Source organism: Lagenorhynchus albirostris, chromosome 14 (assembly GCF_949774975.1).
Source record: "Lagenorhynchus albirostris chromosome 14, mLagAlb1.1, whole genome shotgun sequence".
Taxonomy (NCBI): domain Eukaryota; kingdom Metazoa; phylum Chordata; class Mammalia; order Artiodactyla; family Delphinidae; genus Lagenorhynchus; species Lagenorhynchus albirostris.
Window position 1 is genome coordinate 79999435 of NC_083108.1, and position 21488 is coordinate 80020922.

Here is a 21488-nt window from a genome sequence, read left to right on the forward strand (position 1 = left end):
TATGCCACCAGTTATTGTCATATGCATAGAAAAATTACAGTACATGGAAATGCTTGAACAAGATTTATGAGAATTGTTTTATTCTACATTTTCCTTTCCTCCAAAATTATTAGTACTGAAGAACTTAATAAAAAGTTTGGAGTTGTGTCCAGAAAGGGATGTAATACCAAAAGCCATTTGGTTTGTTTTTCCCTTCATTTTGTTTATAGAAGTTTGGAAGACCATTCCATTAGGAGAGTGTAATTTTAGGGCCACATCTGTTCTGTGTTGATTTTGAGATAAATCACCAATCACAATTTTCCACTTCAACACTGCAGCTCCAGTTTACAGGTGATCTGACAGCTTGCTAAATGCTTTGCCTTTTTAAATCCTGTTTAACCCTGTCAAGAATCTTTGTGGCAGATACAGGTACTATCCCCCTTTTTAGATGAAGACGCTGACGCCTACAGGAATTAAATAACTTGCCCAAACTCAAGCACCTGGAAGTTGGCAGAAATGGCAATGAAACCTAAGTCTTTCCAAACCCAGGGCTGGCCCTCTCAGCCATTATAAGATGGTCACTTGGCCACATTGCAACTTTTAGTAGAACATTCAGGCAACAAAAGCAGGAGATTGAGGATATACAAGAAATGTAAAGGGCAACTATGCTCTCCAGGACCTTAGCCATCTGATGAGAAATTTGTATATCAAGATAGGAGAGACGAAACACTGAAAGATTGACATGACTGCTCAGTTCTGCCCAGAGAAAGAGCAGGCTGTTATTGCTGAGGTCGCTTGGGGAAGACTTAATGAAGATGGCACTCAAATTAACTGAGCTCAGAACAGGTGAACCAAATTGGGTAGGCTAAATGAGAAAGAAGTATATTGGGTAGCTTTGTGACATGATCAGGCCTGGCATGAAGGAAACGTTAGGGCAAAGAACGTGATGGGGACAAAGCTGCCCTAGCAGGTAATAATGAAGGACCCACGTTTTTGAGAGCCAGGGTCAGGGTTAGACCTTTTTTTTTTTTTGGGTGCGTTGGGTCTTGGTTGCTGTGCACAGGCTTTCTCTAGTTGCAGCGAGCAGGGGCTACTCTTCGTTGTGGCACGCAGGCATCTCATCATGGTGGCTTCTCTTATTGCGGAGCACAGGCTCTAGGCACGTGGGCTTCAATAGTTGTGGCACGTGGGCTCAGTAGTTGTGGCTCACGGGCTCTAGAGCGCAGGCTCGGTAGTTGTGGCACATGAGCTTAGTTGTTCCGTGGCATGTGGGATCTTCCCGGACCAGGGCTCGAACCCGTGTCCCCTGCATTGGCAGGCGGATTCTTAACCACTGTGCCATCAGGGAAGCCCCCAGGGTTAGAACTTTAAACTGTATTCTATTAGTGGGACAAAGGACATGACAGATTCTCCACACAAGGGCACCATTCTGCTTTTACCTACCATTATGAGAACGATTTGCCTGAACATCACTTTTCCTGCCCCAGTTTTCCCCAAGCCATTCCAGAGTTTCTGTGCTTAACTCTCAAGAACTTTTTTTTTTAAACAGTCTTCTTGAGATGTAATTCATGTATCATATAATTCACCCATTTATAGTATACAGTTCAATGGTTTGTAGCATATTACATTGTCATATTTCCATTTTAACCATTTTAAGTGTACAATTCAGTGGCATTAAATTCATAATGTTATGCAACCACCACCACTATTTCCAAACCTTTTTTATAATCCCAAATAGAAACTCTGTACCCATTAAACAGTAACTCCTCATTCCTCTTCCCCCAGCCCCTGGTAACCTCTAATCTACTCTCTGTCTCTGGATTTGCTTATTTATGTGTCTCATATAAGGGGAAATCATACAATATTTGTCCTTTTATGACTGGCATCTTTTACTTAGCATCATGTTTTGGGGGTTCATCCATGTTGTAACATTCCTTTTTGTGGCTGAATAATATTCCATTGTATAGATATACTCTATTTTGTTTATCCTTTCATCTGTTGATGGGTTGTTTCTACGTTTTGGCCCTTGTGAATAATGCTTTAATGAACATCAGTGTACAAGTATCTGTTTGAGTTCTTGTTTCTTACAGTGCTTTAAAAAAAAATCAGTCATCTGCCATTTCATCACAAGTCCTCTGAAGACTTTCCCCTGAACCAGTCATTATCTTGTCTGTTCTTATATTACTATTTAACTTTTTCTTAACATGGTCATGGGCCACGCCTATCATTATTGTAGCCCCAGTGCCTGAAATGAGGTGACGAGGCATTCAAATATATACTGAATGAAGATTACATTTACATTTTCAAGCGGATGGTGAAAGGATAAAGTCAGGACTTTTATGAAATTTAGTTAATTACAGTGCACCAGATGGATTGGAGGGTAGAGAGATGGGAGGGAGAGACACCAGGAAGTAAGAAGCTTTATTAGTGGTTCCCATGTAAGGGCTTAGTGGGTGTTACTGGGAATGTAAAAATAAGGGGAGATTTGCGGGAGATTCTACTGCATTCGAATTAGCAGCTGAAGGTTAGGTTGAGGTTTTTTGTTGTTGTTGTTTTGTTTTGTTTTTATTAAATTCACCTGTTTCTTCTACTGCCAGGGAATTCCCCAAGGTTGAGTTTTTTTGTTTGTTTGTTTTTTGGATTTTTTTGTTGTTTGTTTTAGTTTTGAGTCTAGTTGACTTGAACAATAGCAGTTCCTTTGATGAAAATAGGTTGGGTGATGACATAATTTGTCATCCAAACTCTTGAGCATAAAAGAGCGTGCTATAATTAATTCTGGAACAGCAGACATAAACTGGAATTGTCCCGAGCAAACTTCTAGAAATCAATAATTGGAAGTCCTTTGGAAGGGGTGTGGGAGATGAGTTTAATTCTGAGCACTTTGAGTGTGAGGGGGCAGCTGATGGCCTGGGTGATATCCAGCAGCAAACAAAAATATACGTGAAAGCAATAGAAATAAAGACTTGAGAGACAGGAGGTCTTTAGCGGAATTAGGAGATAGAATTTGATCCCTGAGACAAGTCAGCAGTTAGGATCAGGAAGAAGGAAGGACTCAGCAAAGAATCAGTCTAAGAGGTTAATCGGAATAAAGGGTGGATCAATAAAACATGCGAGTCCTAGAGAGGAATTTCTTGGAGGGGGTTGTTAATAGTATTAAAATATCCAGAAAACTTTATTTTATGGCAGTTGAACTCTAACTCAGCAAGCCTTGTTGGTTTTGCATTTGTGTGTGAATTAGTTGCTCTGTCCTTGTCTGACCATCTCATAAACAAAGTGCCAATCTGGACACCTTAGAACCCTAGAATATATTGCTTTGCCAGCCACTTTTACTGAAAAGAGGGAAACTCATTTGGAAAGATGGCTATATTTATTCCCTCCAGTTGTCCAGGCAAATTCTTTGTCCTAAAGTTACTTTTCCACTGAAAGGAAGGCTATCACTGCCAGGAGACACTTAAGGGATATTAAGTAATGTTTCCCTTAGAGCAATTTACAAGTGTTATGTTTTTCCCCTTGTACAAAAGACAGATCTAAGAAAAATGTCTAATGGAGCTGGGAGAGGTTTTCATTCTTAGGCTGTTGGAGATTTAGAAATGAACTTAAGTGGAGCAAAACATTTACATTTATAAATTGTTCCTCTAAATGTATCTGATTCAACACTCCATGGAATTCACATCATTCTGCATCTAAGTGGCTTGTCTAAATGTTCATGGCCAGCTGTGTGTCTGAAAAGACCCCTCCAGTTACAAAATTATCATTTTAGAAGATGATGATTCCATGAGAAAGAGGAGACTTTGTCCCCTTGGATTTATCTCTTGTGTTTCCCATGTTAGTTTAATATTACATGTGTCCTTTGTATAATATGAAAATCAGTATGATCTGACTTACATGAGGTTAATGGAACTTAACCATGGAATCCATCCTATTTTGGAGTAATTTATTTTAAAGAGGATTTTTAAAAAATTTCCAGAGGAGGTGGTCTCTCCTTTGCTTCTTTTTCTCTATAAATATTTTGCTTCATGCATTCTTTGTGTTGTTTATCAACTCCACAGATGTCTTTTAGCACTATTTCTTTATAGAAATTATCAACGTTTCTCCTGCCATTTAGCTAGTGATATATTCTCCTTCATTCCCATCAGGATATAAACATGTTATTTCTTCCATCTTAAAAAAAAACTTTATTCTGTTTCCCCCACCTGCTGTCACTCATTTCCTCCTTCCCTTTATAACAGGCCTTCTCAACCTTGGCACTTGGACATTTTGGACTTGATTGCCTCCTCCAATCTACTCTTAACGCATCAGACAGAACAATCCTCTTAAAAAGCAAGTCAGATCATGTTACTTTTCTGCTCAAGACTCTCCATTGGCATCCATGAACTTGTTTCCTACTCCTCTCCCTGCTTGCTCAGCTCCAGCCCACTTACCTCCTTACTCTTCCTGTAACATGCCAAGCTCACTCCTGCTTCAGACCTCTAAGCTTGCTCTTTCCTTTGCTTGGGATCCTCTCCCTGTAGATTTCTACATGGCTCCCACTTTCCTTCCCTCAGGTCTTTACTCATATGTCACCTAATCAGTGCAGCCTTCTCTGATTTTGATTAAAAATGGCAGCCCCTGCCCCAACACTCCCTTTCTTTCTTCTTTACCTTTTAAGCACCTTTAAAAAACACTTATGGAAAATTTAAATATACATACAAGTTGAAAGAATAGCATAATGAACTCCCATGTACCTGCCACTTAATTTCAGTTGATATCAACATTTTGCTAATTTTGTTTCATCTATCTCTCTCCACTCCCAGGAATATTTTAAAGTAAACCCTATACATTTTTTCTTCCATAAATACTTTAGTATGTTTTATTACCTTCTCATAATACTATTTGTATTACTTGGTTACTGTTTATCTTTCCTCATTATAATGTCAGCTCCATAAGAACATGGGCTTTTTTTAAAAAAATAAATTTATTTACTTATTATTTGGCTGCGTTGGGTCTTCGTTGCTGCGCGAGGACCCCCTCCAGTTGCGGCGAGCGGGGGCCCCTCCTCGTTGCGGTGCGCGGGCCTCTCCTTGGGGTGACCCCTCTTGCTGCGGAGCACAGGCTCCAGGCGCATGGGCTTCAGTAGTTGTGGCGCACGGGCTCTAGAGCGCAGGCCCAGCAGCTGTGGCACACGGACTTAGTTGCTCCGCAGCACATGGGATCTTCCCAGGCCAGGGCTCGAACCCGTGTCCCAGCAGACTCCCAACCACTGCGACACCAGGGAAGTCCCAGAACATGGGCTTTTGTTTTTGTTCCCACCCTCGCTACCAAGCAATCAAATCTTTCTGTTGCTTTCAGTTTATTTTTTCTGGATATTTCATATACATGGAGTCAGGGATTATGTGATTTTTTTTCTTCTGGTCTGATTTCTTTCACCTACCATGACTTTATATTTAGCATAATATTTTTGAGATTCATTCATGTTGTTCTCAGTAGTTTGTTCTTTTCGTTTTTAATTTTTTGCTGAATAGGATTACATTGTATGAGTATACCATATTTGGTGATATAGTCATCAGCTGGTGAACATTTCACTTGTTTCCACTTTTTGCTATTATTAGATGTGGTTTTAATTATGAAATATTTCAAATGTAGAAAAAAGTATAATAGCAAGCATTTATATAATGTTTACTGTGTGTCAGCCATTGTTGCAAGTGTGTTAGATACAATGGTGTATCTAGTGTGTTTGACACCCAGAGAAGGTCAATTTTGACACCCCCCCTTCTTTCTTCCTTTTTATTAAGTTTAATTTTTTCAAGCAGTTTTAGGTTCAGAGCAAAACTGAGGGCAACTAACAGAGAGTTCCTATATACCCCTGCCCTCACATGTGCACAGCCTGCCCCACTATCAGCATCTCACATTCAGGGTGCATTTGTTACAACTGATGAACCTACCATTGTCACCCAAAGTCCATAGTTTACCTTAGATTTCTCTCGGTGATGTACATTTTATGAGTTTTGACAAGTGTATGACATGTATCTTCCATCATAGTGTCGTATAGAATAGTTTCACTGCCCTAAAAATGCCCTTTGCTCCACCTCTTCTTTCCTCCCCTCTATCCCTGGCAACCACTGATGTTTCTACTGTCCCCAGTTTTATCTTTTCCAGAATGTCATATAGTTGGAATCATACAGAATGTAACCTTTTCAGATTGGCTTCTTTTACTTAGTAATATGCATTTAAGTTTCCTCCCTGTCTTTTCATGGCTGTGCTCCAATAATTGACAAATCTGTTTACACTGTGTATGGAACATGAATACGCAGAGATGATCAGCTTGGCAGTCATTGACAAGTTTTCAGAATTTAAAGGTCAAGACCAGAAACTGTATATTATTCATTTCTTTGCTAATCCAACATGTAGGGTAACAGTTTTTAAAAATACATTAATATAATTAAAAAGTATTAATCCGTTAACTTTTTGTCCTGTAATATTGGTTTTATTTTTTCATTAAAAATTTTACTGACATCATTATTTAGATGAAGTTTAATAAAATAATATTTTCACTGTTTCTTTTCGGGCCATTATTATTAGTCATTCATTTCAGGACTCTTACTGAAAGTTAAAGCGAGGGAGTGGTCAACAGAATGAGACAAGGCACAGACTTGGAGCAAATATTTTCAAAATATTCTCTGATAAAATCTGATAAAGGACTGCTATCCGAAATACACAAAGAACCCTTAAAATTGAACAACAAGAACACGAACACCCTGGGAATTCCCTGGCCATCCAATGGTTAGGACTCCGCGCTCTCATTGCGGAGTGCCCAGGTTCGATCACTGGTCGGGGAACTAAAATCCCACAAGCCGCGCCCTGCGGCCAAAAAGAAAGAAAGAAAGAAAGAAAAAAAGAACACGAACACCCGGACTAAAAAATGGACAAAAGAACTGCACAGATAACTCACCAAAGAAGATACCCAGATGGCAAATAGGCGTATGAGAAGATGCTCAATTTCATACGTCATTAGGGAATGGCAAAAATCACAAGATAACACTACACTCATATTAGGACGGCTAAAACTCAACCTAGTCTTTATTCACTCTGAGCTAGTGAGTAATTTCCCATGGTAAAAATACGTCCTTTTGCACCCAAAGAGTGAAGCCGTACTCCCAAAGGTACACGCAACACCTGAGGGGAGGGGGCGTGGCGCTTTCAGCCTTCGCGCTCGTGCGAGACTAAAAGCAGTTAGGACTGCCCCTGGCGCCTGATTAAAATATCTAATTCCAGCTGTTGGGGATTTTTCCCCCCCGCATCCTACTAGTATATTAACTTTTATTTATGATAAATATCAATACATTTTTATTAATTTCTGAGAGTCCTCTCAGACTCATTTCAATTGGGCATGCATTCGTCCTGAGTTGCCTTTTGTCCCCAGCTCATTGTAAGCCCTCCATAAAGTTTGCTGCTTAAAATGATGATGTAACTTTCGCTAAAAACAACCCTCCGCACCCCAAACCAAATCGTACCACCTCACAGGGGGCTTGGCGGGGAAGGAACTGAGGGTTTTGTTTTTGTTTTCGTTTTTCTCAGGCATTTCGGTAGCTGCCTATTATCCTGGGGGCGGTGCCGCGTGTAGACCCGATGGACCCTGGCGAGGCGGCCATCTTGGAGTCTTCCCGAAGGAGCTTCAACCTTCTCTTCGCGCTGGTGCCGCGGCGGCCTTGTTGGGCAGAATGAATGTGATAGACCACTTGCGAGACATGGCGGCAGCGGGGCTGCACTCCAACGTGCGGCTCCTCAGCAGCTTGTTACTTACAATGAGTAGTAACAACCCGTGAGTTGAGGCGGGGAGCGGCCTGGGGCTGAGGAGAAAGCGGCGCCGGTTTGGGAACGGGGGCTGAGGGGACCTGGGGATTGGCGGGAAGGAGCGGCTGCGGGCCCCAGCTGAGGTTCCGAGGTCAGCGAGGGCCTCGTCGGGCGGAGCCGACTTAGGAACGAAGTTGAGTTCTCTGGGTCCCCGCGTTGTGCCGGGCGCTGGGATGCGCTCCCTGCGGGGGATGCGGCGAGCGGCTGCTTCGAGAAACGGAAGGCGGGGGCTCTGAGGACCACCCTGGCTAGGGTTTCCCGAAAGTTGGGAGCAGAGGTTTTCCTAAGGAACTTGTCGCCCGGCATAGCGACTGTCACATCGCTGGGCTGACTCATCCCTTCCCAGCTCCTTCCCGAAGAACGTTTTCTCGCTCAACGAGGCTCAAAGAAGCCCAGTCGCCTGGTTTTAGACCCTTGTCCTGCATTTGAGATTGATTTTTTTCCCTGGGTGTGTCAGTAGGGTTTATTTACTTTCTCGTCCCTGCAAACACCTGAAAACGGGAGACTTCCTTGATGGGTGAGAGTGGCACCTTTTGAAGGACTCGCATTGCCCTTTTCACGTTTCCAAAGCTGCCGCTTATGGAGTCTTATTGCGGATGAAGCACAGGGCTATTTCCAGCCTTGAGTGCATGTCGCCCCTGTGCTTAAATTTCTCCCTTTTGGTTAAATTAAAATTCCTTCCCACGGTCTACAAGACCAAACATCTCTCTCTCACTCTGTCTGTGCTCCAGCTTCCCTGGCTATTCTTTCTGTTAACTTGAACACACCAAGCTCGTTCTCAACTCAGGGGTTTTGCATTTGCGGGTCTGCTTAGAGTCCTCGCCTCAGAGCTGCCTCCTCATTTAGGTTTCAGCTCAGATATCCCTCCTAGAGAACTCTTTTTTAAAAACATTTAATTTCATTTTTTATACAGCAGATTCTTATTAGTTATCTATATCATACATATTGGTGTATATATGTCAATCCCAATCTCCCAATTCATCCTACACCCCGTCACTTTCCCCCCTTGGCGTCCATACGTTTGTTCTCTACTTCTGTGTCTCACTTGCTGCCCTGCAAACCGGTTCATCTGTACCATTTTTCTAGGTTTCACATATATGCGTTAATATACAATATTTATCTCTTTCTGACTTACTTCACTCTGTATGACAGTCTCCCTCCTAGAGAACTCTTGTCTGGCCACTAGAATTGTCCCTTACCCTCACCATTCTATCCCTTTGCCCTGTTTTATATTCTACATCACTTTTTTTTTTAACCAAGATATAATTGACATACTAGTCTCAGGTGTACAACATAATGATTCGATATTTGTCTGTATTGTGAAATGATCATCATAGTAAGTTTGGCTAACATCTGTCACCTCACACAGTTACAGAAAAATGTTTTTCCTGTGATGGGAACTTTTAAGATCTATGTTCTTCATCACTTAACACCTAATGAAATCAGCACAGTGCCTGTGTGCAGTACGCACTCAAACGTTTATTGAAGGTGCTAAGGAAATACGTGCAACCTCAGGAAGGTGAAATACCGTGTTCAAGTTCACACATCTAGTAAGTGGAAGAGCCGCAATGTCTGAATTTTGGTCCTTCTGACTCTAAAGTCTCCATTCTGACCCACCACAGTCTACTGCGTCTAAATGGCATTGTAATCTTCTACTGAGGGTGGACCCATTTGCATTTGGCCTGCTCTGGAAGCTGTCTGGGCCACTTAAGGGCGTTGCAGCTGTTCCTACCTATTTAATTTCCATTAGTGCTTTTGGACCTCACTATGGGAGACCCATCATTTTACCACCATCCACTTAGTGTTGACAGTGAGGAGCCCTGGTCTCTGTCGGCCTTCTTTGTTTATTCTGGAGCCTTTCACCTGGTTCTGAGTGATTTGTCAAAGCATACAGTGTCTACCATTGGGAATTTATGCACCAGTTAGTCATTATTCTTGGTTCTTGAAGATGTTACAGGATAGTTAGAAGGAGTTTGGTCCTTTGATTAGACTTGGCCCGTTCTTTATTTTAGGCTAAACTGGCAGTTTCCTTCCTAGCTTCAGGAGGTGTTTAAATTCTGACCTTTATCATTTATATTTTAATATTTCTTAATTGCCAATACACACCATAAAAAAAAATCAAACAGTACTGAAGGGGTATGCAGATAAGTGTCTGACCCTGAGTCTTGACCCTCACTCCACTATTTCCCTTCTCCACAGACAACAACTTAACAGTTTTTCATGTATCATTTCAGAGATAACTTAGGCATGCATAAGTAGGCATGTATGTTACAATATATAAACATCTGAATCCTTTCTCTGAGTGTAGTATTTCTATCAAATCAACTATTTTCTTTCACATCTTATTTTTCACTAAATATATAGAATCTCAGAGTTGGAAGAGATCTCAGCTATCTGGACTGTACCTTTCAGTCCTTGACTTTCCTTTGTAACTTTATATCCAGTGTTTAGCCTACCTATCCTTTTTTTAAAATTATTTTTTTACTAAGATAAAATTTACATACCATAAGATTCACCCTTTTAAAGAATACATTTCTTGTTTTTTGTTTTGTTTTGTTTTTGCGGTATGTGGGCCTCTCACTGTTGTGGCCTCTCCCGTTGCAGAGCACAGGCTCAGCGGCCATGGCTCACGGGCCTAGCCGCTCCGCGGCATGTGGAATCTTCCTGGACCGGGGCATGAACCCGTGTCTCCTGCATCAGCAGGCAGACTCTCAACCACTGCACCACCAGGGAAGCCCCCATTTCTGTGGTTTTAAGTACATTCACAGAGTTGTACAACTGTCACCACTGTCTGTTCCAAAGCATTTGCATTACCTCCAAAAGAAACCCCAAATGTATTAGTAGTCACTCACCAATTCCACTTGCCCCAGCCCCTGGCACCTACTAATCTGTGGTACCTATTCTTGAGTATCCTTCATTTACTGAGCAGTTAACTGTCTCCAGAGTTCTTTGACTCTGACTGTTCTTTCATTTTAAGTGGCTGTAGGTTTTCCCTGTCAATGAAAAAATGTAAACTCTAAATGGGGGAAGGATGGGATTGGAGATTAAAAATACGAGTTTCCCATTAAGATTGGTGGCCAGTCCTAGGCACTTATAACACTTGTGAGCAATATTCAAGGTTAAAGAAAAGGTTCTGAAATGTATTGGTTCTGTTACGCTGTCCTTAAACCCCTGAGACTCAAGGAAGTAAAAATTCTTGTTAGTGAAGTTTACTTCTGTATGTAAAAAAAAAAAAAAAACCTTTCATCAAATAAGGCTAATCTTCTCTCATTCTGTTCCACTCTGTCCCACTGGCTTATCCTAGTCTATTCCCATACTTCGGTATTTTAGTATTCCCATTTTCTTCAGTATTTGAAGAGTTTTAAGTACCCTCCAAACCTCTTTTTGTTCAGCACTTAGCTAAAAATGATTCAGAGTGGTGAGTTTCTCTTTTCCAGGTTCTTTAACCCTTCTTTGGTAATATTTAGTAATATTAGTTAAGTCATGATTGCTCTCTTTTGTCTATATTACCCTAAAAATTGATGTTAATATGAGAGTTATGGATATATATCAGACTCTTCAATTAAGAGGGCTTGGGTTAAAGAAGGGGAGGAAAAGATACACAGTTGACCCTTGAACAACTTTCAGGGGAGGGGAGGGGGTGCCAACCTTCCCCACAGTCAAAAATCCACGTATAAGTTATAGTTGGCCCTTTATATATGCATTTCCTCCATATCTGCAGTTCTGCATACATGGATTCAACCAAGAGTGGTGTAGTACTGTAGTGTGTGCTATTGGAAAAAATCTATACATATAGGTGGACCCTTGTAATTCAAACCTGGTTTGTTCAGGGGTCAACTGTATTACATTTCTCTTTGTATATCTCTGTATTACTGAATTTGATTTAGATGTATCGATTGTTTTTATACTAAAGAGAACAATTTAAGGCAATTTTCTACATGTGTTGACCATATTGACATGAAGTATGACTCTTGCCTCTTTTTTGGGGGAGTAGCACTTAAGGTAAATTTACTTTTTTGTAAACTGTCAACATAAGGTGTATTAGGCTTATGTAGACACTAAGGAGAGCGTTCTTTCTTACATTTCAAAACAACCCATGTAGGGGGTATACTTTCTTTGTTTTCTAGTGAGTTATTCTCCCCATCTCAGAAGTACCAGCTTTTGGTGTATCATGCAGATTCTCTCTTTCACGATAAGGAATATCGGAATGCTGTGAGTAAGTATACTATGGCTTTACAGCAGAAGAAAGCCTTAAGTAAAACTTCAAAAGTGAGACCTTCAACTGGAAATTCTGCATCCACTCCACAAAGTCAGGTAATTGGAAGTAGATGTGTGATGTGGTTTTGGTTGGTTGGGTTGTTTTGAGAGCAAGAGACGCTGAAGGAATTTGAAAGATTGCTGATTAGATGTAGAAGAAGTAAAATAAAAAGTAATTTTAAAGGGGAGCTGACTGGAGAAACAAAGATGAAAAACCACTTAGATGCAAAAATGCATCCAACCAAGCACTAAGGGCTAGAAGCAAAGTTGACTCTATGGATGAATCTAAAAATAGAATTAAATTTTAAATTAATTAGTTTAAAAATTAAATGGAATTATCTAGGCTCTAACCAAAGCCTTTTATTGTTCCTTCCTTTTATTTTATTATTTATTTATTTTTTGGCTTAGTTTCCCAACCAGGGATTGAACCTGCGCCCCCTGTGTTAGAAGCGCGGAGTCTTAACCACTGGACCGCCAGGGAAGTCCCTGTTCCTCCCTTTTATACAAACAGAACTCAAAATCTAAAGTGTTTTTAATAATTTTAATGAAAGTACACTTTTAAACTGTAACTCAGTTTTTAGGATAGTGAGCACCTGGGGAAATTTATATAAAATAATCTTATGAATTCCTACTAGTTTTGGTTGCTTGATAATTAAATAAATGAAGGGTAAAAAATTATAATTTCACCATTCGACAGTCATCCCATTGCTAGAAATTAATCCTAATAGTAGATTCACAAAAGGTTTACAAGGATATATAACTAAGGCTGCTTATTGTAGTATTGTTTATAATGGTAAGAAACTGGAAGCAAAAGTGTTTATCAGTAGGATCTAGTTAAATTATAATATAGCCCTAGGATGGAATATGATGGAAATATTGAAGAAATGAAATATAGAGGTGTATGTGCTGATGTGGAAAACACTGTGTATATTAGTAAAGAAAATAAGGTTTGAAGCAGTGTGTTCACTACTCTTTTTGTTTAAAGGGGATAGTTTATTTATTTTATTTTTATTTTTTGGCCACACCGCACGGCTTGCGGGACCAGGGATTGAACCCGGGCCCTCCCTGGCCCTGGGCAGTGAAAACACGTTGTTCTAACCACTGAACCTCCAGGGAATTCCCTAAAGGGGATAGTTTATAGTTATATAAGTATATCTTGGTGTATGCCTAAAATATATATGGTTAATATACATGAAAAATTTTCTGTGTGCGTGAAGGAAATACATTTAATGGGAAGCTTCAGGGAGAGGGGAACTTTGACTTTTCAGTTTGAATCTGTCTTTAAATTTAAATTACACATGCAACTTATTTAAGAGGAGTGTCAGTAGAATGAACTGGAAGTGAAATTATGAGTTGTGTTCTGTATTTTTCCACATTAAAAAAAGATACAAAGTAACATCATTGCTTTTTTTTAAAGCCTGTACATCTTCCTCTTGTTTCTTTTTATGTAGAACCTTTGTTTTTGTTTTAAAACAAAGCTTTTTTTTTTTAATTTATTTAATTTTTATTTATTTTTGGCAGCGTTGGGTCTTCGTTGCTGTGCGCGGGCTTTCTCTAGTTGCAGTGAGCAGGGGCTACTCTGTTGCGGTGCGTGGGCTTCTCCTCGGGCTCCAGGTGCACAGGCTTCATAAGTTGTGGCTCGCGGGCTCCAGAGCAAAGGCTCAGTAGTTGTGGCGCATGGGCTTAGTTGCTCCACGGCATGTGGGATCTTCCCGGATCAGGGTTCGAATCCGTGTCCCCTGCATTGGCAGGTGGATTCTTAACCACTGGGGCACCAGGGAAGCCCAGAACCTTTGTTTTTGTTATTAAAGAGCTGATTGCCAGGAATTCTGTTTTCTGACACTGAATGGAAGTCATGTGTATTATCCACACAGACTCATTCATAGAAGTAGTTAACTCCTTTTTTAAAATTTATTTATTTATGGCTTTGTTGGGTCTTAGTTGCTGTGCGCAGGCTTTCTCTAGTTGCAGTGAGTGGGGGCTATTCTTTGTTACGGTGAGCAGGCTTCTCATTGTGGTGGCTTCTCTTGTTGCAGAGCACGGGCTCTAGGCACGCGGGCTTCAGTAGTTGTGGCTCGCAGGCTCAGTAGTTGTGGCTCGCGGGCTTAGTTGCTCTACAGCATGTGGAATCTTCCTGGTCCAGGGCTCGAACCCGTGTCCCCTGTATTGGCAGGCAGATTCTTAACCACCACGCCACCAGGGAAGGCCAGGTAGTTAACTGTTTTTGAGCGCTCTGTATGCTTAGCACCATGCTGAACCTTCCATGTGAATCAAATACATTTAATCTTTAAAGAGTCTTTTAAAAAATTGACATACAATTCACAACATAAAATTCATAATTCAGTGGGTTTTAGTGTATTCACAGAATTGTACAACCATCAGTACTGTCTTAATTCCAGAATATTTTCATCACCCTAGAGAAACCTTCTGCCCTTTATCTCCCCAGTCCCTGGGAATCACTGACCTTTCTGCCTCTGTGGGTTTACCTATTCTGGACATTTTATATGAATGGAATTGTGCAATATGTGGCCTTTTGTGGCTGGCTTCCTTTACTTAGCATAATGGTTTCAAGGGTGATCCATGTTACAGCATGGAATAAAGAATCAGTTCTTTATTCCTTTTTATTGCAGAATAATATTCCATTGTATGGATATGCCATATTTTAACTGTTCATTAGTTGATGGGCATTTGAGTTGCTTCCGCTTTTTAAAATAATTAATTAATTTTTATTTGGCTGTGTTGGGTCTTCCTTGCCACACGTGGGCTTTCTCTAGTTGCGGTGAGCGGGGGCTACTCTTCGTTGTGGTGTGTGGGCTTCTTGTTGCCGTGGCTTCTCTTCTTGCAGAGCCTGGGCTCTAGGCGCATGGGCTCAGTACTTGTGGCTCGTGGACTCGAGTGCAGGCTCAGTAGTTGTGGCGCACAGGCTTAGTTGCTCTGCAGCATGTGGAATCTTCCTGGTCCAGGGCTCGAACCCCTGTCCCCAGCATTGACAGGTGGATTCTTAACCACTGCGCCACCAGGGAAGCCTTGTTTCCACTTTTTGTCTATTATTAATGCTGCTATGAACATTTGTATACAGGTTTTGTGTGGACATGTTTTCAGTTCTCTTGGCTGTATACATAAAAGCAGAATTGCTAGGTCATATGGTACTTATGTTTAACAATTTGAAGAACTGCTGTACTGTTGAAGTAATATTTTGAAGAGATGTTTTCATTTCCTCTTAAGTGTCTTCCATCTGAAATTGAAGTAAAGTACAAAATGGCTGAATGTTATACAATGCTAAAACAAGATAAAGATGCCATTGCTATTCTTGATGGGATCCCTTCAAGACAAAGAACTCCCAAAGTAAGTTGAATTAACAACTTGTTACATATTTTTCTCTTCCCCAGTCCTTCCAACCCTCTTCTGCCATGTTTTCAGGGATTCCATCTGAACATTTTATCCTTGTCTCTAATTGCCACTTTGTTCACCTGTTCTCCCTGTTTAGAGAGATGGAGGAGTGACTTTCTTATGAGACCGTGAAAATTCAGCTAATGAAAGTGGTAGCTGGAGAATAATATTACATATGTTTATTTTTTGGTGTTTCTTATTGTAGGAAATATGATTTGCAGTATACTTCCAGGTAGCAATAATACTTTTTAGAACCTCATTTTTTGCATTCTATAGGTATACGCATTTGATAGTGTGTGTTCCTTTCATTTTCAGAATTAAGACTGCAAGATCCTTTTGTACGTTTGATTTGTCAACATATTATAATGTATAGAACACCTTCAACTGAAATCAAAAGTTCTGGTGTCTTGTCTGAGTTTAGGGCATTCAAGCTGTGTGCAGTGTGAACTTGGCACAAGTTAAAAATCTGGCTTTCCTTTTTTTTTCCTTACTGAGGATAATGGTACTTTCTCTGGTATAAGTTAAGTTCATGTATGTGAGAATACTTTTTAAAAGTACTATTCCATAAGGAGTATTATATTGGGCATCTCTGATTACAGGTTTTTTTGAAGTCCAGTTTAGAAAAACAATGAAAATCTTAGCTCTTAGGAGTAAATTCACATCAGTATTTAATATTCTTCATACTCTCATGTCACCTACCGTCCTCATTTCATTGAAAAACTGTTCTGTGCAGTGTGTGCTTAACAATAAGGAATTTTATAGGTATGATGTCTATGTACATGTTCCTGCCCTTAAAAGAAAAGGAATCATAACCAGTAGGGACCTGGTGTATTTAGTTAGTGTTTTTTCACCCAGGTGTTACTGAGTTTTAAAAGTAAATAATCAAACTTTATGAGAACGTGTTGAAGCATCTCCTCATGTTGAGGATTTATTTAATATTTTCTGAATTTTCAAAAGTAAGCTATTTCCTCAGTATATTTTATGGTGATAGCTGTTATTAAAAACATTTGTAAGTATATTATAGATTAACTTGTCTCATAGTAAGCTGGGCGCTCTATACTAAATTATGTTCTGGTACGCTATGAAAGTGTTACTCCAAGAATAATTTTTTTGTATATGTAAAGAGTGTCTTCTTTTGGAAAATGCTGTTTTGATTATAAACTTTGCATGGTACCTGTTCCTTATCTTATTGGAAATGTACCGTAATTTCTTCCTTGATGACTTGATGGAGTTCAGGGACATTTTTTAAAATGAGTAATGGCAAAGAAGCTGAGCTTTGTATCCAGCACTTTGGTGTTTACAGCCATCATTTCAGGAGAGACCAGAGGAGTCCACATATGTTAGGAGTACATATCTTTCGTTCTTCATTCTGTAGAGCTGTTGTAGCCAGGAGCAAGCAAAGATGTGTGCCTCACACATAAACCTAGAATATTTACAGTTTTTCTTTCTTGTCCGTTAGGGAGTTAACTGGCTTCTCAGTCTGTGTAAAGAACAAGGAAGTGAGTCAAAATAAATGTTTGTTAATGTATGGTAAACACCACCACACATTCTTTCACAATTTTAAAGGAAAATTCCAGTGTGAAATTATTATATCTTGGAAAATCTTCAACTTTTAAGAGAAACATACCAACAAACAATTTCTCACTCAGTTTTTAGAACACGATGACTTCTTGTGTTTATTACTGGTAGAATGTGGCTTTAATGATGCCCACAAGTAAGGATCTGTTTTAAAAAGAATTGACTTTCCTACTAGGTAGTACTCAAAACTCACTCTTTCAAAGTGTCAGGTAGTTTAAAGGGAATTTTAATATTTGTTGAGACAGATGGTCCGTCCGTCGTAGTTTGCTAATAATAAGCAGTCAAGAAAGGATATTAAATTTAATTCTTTTATTTTTTTCAAGTATTGACACCAGTACTGGAGTTTTCCTTTAAGTACCTTTTTTTGCATTTCAACATAGCCTAAAATGGAAAATCTGAGGCCAAATAAAAAATAGTTTTGAGTCACTTTGCACGTTAGTAGCTCGGGCCGTTGTGCCGTGCCATCTTCCCGCCTGTGCCAGGGACCTGCCCGACTCATTGGCCGCCATGGCATCACATGAAGGCAAGCTTTTCGTCGGAGGGCTGAGTTTTGACACCAACGAGCAGTCACTGGAGCAGGTCTTCTCAAAATATGGACAGATCTCAGAAGTGGTGGTCGTGAAAGACAGGGAGGCCCAGCGATTGAGGGGCTTTGGGTTTGTCACCTTTGAGAACATCAACGATGCCAAGGACGCCATGATGGCCATGAACGGGAAGTCTGTGGATGGGGGGCAGATCTGGGTCGACCAGGCTGGCAAGTCGTCTGGTAACCAATCCCGCGGGTACCGAGTTGGCTCTGCTGGGGGCCAGGGCTTTTTCCGCGGGGGCCGTGGGTTCTCCAGAGGAGGAGGGGACCGCGGCTACAGGGGGAGCTGGTTCGAGTCCAGGAGTGGGGGCTATGGAGGCTCCAGAGAGTACTACAGCAGCTGGAGTCAGGGTGGCAGCTGCGGTGACCGGAGCTCGGGCGGGTCCTGCAGAGACAGCTGCAGCAGTTATGCTACACACAACGAGTAAAAATCCTTCCTGCTCGAGATCGTCCTTCCAGTGGCCGTATATTTAAAAATTTTGGGAGCTCCGCTGAATCGTTAATGTGTAGTGATCACACGTCCTTGTACCCACTTTTGTAGTCTTACTGGTTCTGATCTTGTCAAACACAGCCTGACTGCTTCTGGCCCCCAGATGGCCTTGTTACTACACTTTGCTTTTTAAGGAAGCGCTTTCCATTTTTAAGAGTCTTAAAAACGTTTTGAAGAGCACTTCCAGTTTTACTTTTACCATTTTACTGTGAGCCAAGAGGTTTTTTTCAGAAAATCACCAGGGGTTGTGAGAGTTTTGTTTTTTGTTTTCTGTTGTGTTGCTTTTTTTCTTTTTCTTTTCATTGGGGTCGGCCCCGTAAAGTTGGGTGCCCCGAGTCACTTCTCTTTGAGATTGAACAGACTCTGAATCTGCTCTTTGTCCGAAGCTGAGCAAGTTGTAGCTTTTTTCCAACTCGGTGTCACGTTTCTGAGTGTAGCGTGGTAGAACCGTGCAGGTGGCAGCAGAGCACCCGGGCTGCCCTGGCCTGGGCGTCCACCTGTCCTGTGGGACCCACAGTAGATTTGCAGACATCCCCGAGAGGTTCTTGAAAATGTGTATTTATATTGTCCTTTTTTGCCGGAAGACGTACACATGTCCCGTCAATGTTGTATCTGAAGGGGTGAAGGAATTCTTACAAGCAGTTTTCTTTGGCTTCATGAAGCCGATTAAAAGACCATCTGAATGAAAAAAAAAGTTTTATTTCCAGTATCCATTATTTCATTGTTTGATTCAGTATGGATTAATGGCGTACTAGATTTTTATATACTATGAGTTCATAATTGGAACAGATGTTGATGTTCTTTATCTTCATAGTAATTTTTAGTAAGCGTCTGGCATACCAAGCTACAGATAATTGAGGAGATTGGGGATTGGCTTTTTTTTTCTTTTGTGCCCTCATGTTGACTGCTTCCTTAGGGTAATGATCTGGCAAACAATGTGTTCTATTTAATACCTATTAATTTTAAATTGGAAAATTGTGTTTTTGTCTTTGTACTATTAAGAATATTTATCCCTTCCCTGTAACTTCTATATTCTTTGGAACTTTTAGGTATTCTCAAATTTTCCCTGTTGCATTTTTAGGAAGGGTTTTTCTTTTTCTTTTTCTTTTTTTTTTCCTTAACTAGAGCTTTTCTGAGTTACATATTTGAATTGTGCTAAAAATGCATTCACTAGATTTAAATAGTGTAGCTGATCTCAGGATCATCATCACCTCTAGAGGTCAGTTAGAGTTTGATTTTTGTAGCATTACTTTGATCAATCAGACAGTACCTGTGGGTCAAAGCTTTAAGCATTAGAAAGGCTAGAGTCTAGCTGCTAGACCAATTGTCAGAGAGAAGCGAAGTGTTTTATTCTGTATCTGTCATTTCCTTTTTGGGGAAAATTCATCTGATCTTTTTTAATTAGCTGTGTTAAGAATTCCTCACTTTCTCATGCTGTGATATTAATTGCATTTAGAATATATAAACTTAAAAAATAAAATATGTAAACAAGCATTTTTAGGGTAGTTCATCTTCTGTCTTAAAAATCAAGGTAATTAGAATTCTGTAACATTTCTCAAATGAAGGTTACTTCCATTTCCAGAGGCAGCATCTTTGGTCCAGTATTTTTGGACCTTTTGGCTGGGTAAGTGAGAAGAATTTGGGGGGAAATGGGAGGACATAGGAAAAACAAAGTAGTAATTTCCTCTTTGGTTTGAAGAATGGGGTTGGGCTTTATTTCCACACCGCTTTGGGTAGATTTTCCAGTAAAAAGTAGAATAGCTGATAATAAAAATCAGGACTTATTGATGGTGAGATTTTGTTTTTAAATATATACTTACCTTATTGTCCTTTCTTTTCATTACAGATAAACATGATGCTGGCAAACCTGTACAAGAAGGCTGGTCAGGAGCGACCTTCAGTCACCAGCTATAAGGAAGTGCTGAGGCAGTGCCCATTAGCCCTTGATGCCATTCTAGGTACAGGTCATTCTCCCTGTTTTCATGGAGTGTTTACTCTCTAAGATAATCTTGGCTGTACATTAGAATAAGTTTATTTTTTTTAAAGTTGACCATGCTTCACCTCCAGAGAGTGAGTCAATAGGTTACTCTTGCCGTGTATTCTTTCACTGATCAAGAAATACTGTAGTTGTTCTGTCATGTCCATCTTGCTTAGAATAGGGAAAGGGTTGCCTTATAACCTAGGGAAAGAGTAGCCTATTGCTTTTTGCATTGTAGAAGAAGGATGCTATGCCTCACCTTCTTTCTCCTACTTTTTGTTGGATTAGGTTTGCTGTCCCTTTCTGTAAAAGGTGCAGAGGTGGCATCAATGACGATGAACGTGATCCAGACCTTGCCTAACTTAGATTGGCTTTCTGTGTGGATCAAAGCGTATGCTTTTGTGCACGTTGGTGACAACTCGAGAGCAATCAATACCATCTGGTGAGAGCCACAAAGTTGATTCAGTATTCTTGGGGCCCTTACATGGGGGTTTTATGTATATAAATTAGCAAAACAGAAAAATGGATGCTTATCTGTTGGTATTACAGCCAATTGTCCCTAGGCTTTGCTAGTCTGTTAATGTACTGAATGGTCCCAGATGTAATAGTCTCTGTTAAATGTAAACTTGGACCAAGTTTAGCTCTGTACTTGCAAAAGTAGTAACCCTTGCAAAACAGACGGCCTTAGTGTGTCATACTTGAACCTGGAAGAACATCTTTTCGGATGCCCCAGAAGCATAGATTATTGCAGCATCTGACCTGGGTTGCCTCAGGACTGGGATTTTTCTTTCTAGTCAGGTAAAGTCCAAGGACAAGAGTGGGGTTTGTGTTAGGCAAAGTCATTTGGTTGAATAATAAGTAGCTGTCACTTTGAATGACATTACATTTAACACCGTATAGTATATGTTATCCTCTGAAAAACTGCAACCAGAAAGTTTCTAGGTAATGAGAGAGATTTCTGCTTTATTCTGTGTATTTACTATCCAGTCTTGTATAACTTTAAGTTAAAAGCTCAGAATAAGAAAATCTAGTTACACTTTTTTTTTAGTCTTTCCTTGTGAAAAATCTTGTACATACATAAAAGAAAATAGTGCCCATATACCCATCACCCAGATTCAACAACTAAGAGGATTTACAATAGACTTTAAGGTTCATTGTTTAATATCTTAAAGTTCACTAGAGAAAAAGTCCTTATTGAGAGATAACGTGGACCTACTGGGAAGCTTGGCAGATCTGTACTTCAGAGCTGGAGACAATAAAAACTCTGTCCTCAAGTTTGAACAGGCACAGATGTTGGATCCTTATCTGATAAAAGGTAAGTAATTCTTGGGGCAGGATGGAGGTCTGTAGAGGGGCAAATCAGAAGATAGGGAGAAGATGTAATATGATCTTCTGATACA

General features: G+C 40.2%; 2 protein-coding genes across 8 annotated transcripts in view; both read left to right on the top strand.

Annotated features, from left to right (window-relative positions):
• Window positions 1–7596: 7596 nt before the first annotated feature.
• ANAPC7 (anaphase promoting complex subunit 7) overlaps window positions 7597–21488 on the top strand; it is a 47559-nt gene continuing 33667 nt past the window's right edge. For 5 of the 7 annotated variants that reach the window (XM_060170670.1, XM_060170674.1, XM_060170671.1 and 2 more), the window contains exons 1-6: window positions 7662–7777; window positions 11937–12123; window positions 15292–15411; window positions 19957–20068; window positions 20377–20530; window positions 21261–21403. In XM_060170670.1, the coding sequence (XP_060026653.1) occupies window positions 7677–7777; window positions 11937–12123; window positions 15292–15411; window positions 19957–20068; window positions 20377–20530; window positions 21261–21403 (817 nt within the window). In that variant the 5' untranslated portion in view covers window positions 7662–7676. Of the gene's footprint in view, window positions 7778–11936; window positions 12124–15291; window positions 15412–19956; window positions 20069–20376; window positions 20531–21260; window positions 21404–21488 lie in introns of all 7 variants that reach the window. The other 2 variants (XM_060170675.1, XM_060170676.1) reach the window with 2 other exon arrangements.
• LOC132532351 (cold-inducible RNA-binding protein-like) lies at window positions 17455–18332 on the top strand. The gene has a single exon (XM_060170760.1). It carries the CDS (start codon window positions 17542–17544, stop codon window positions 18046–18048), a length of 507 nt encoding a protein of 168 aa, XP_060026743.1. The 5' UTR covers window positions 17455–17541; the 3' UTR covers window positions 18049–18332.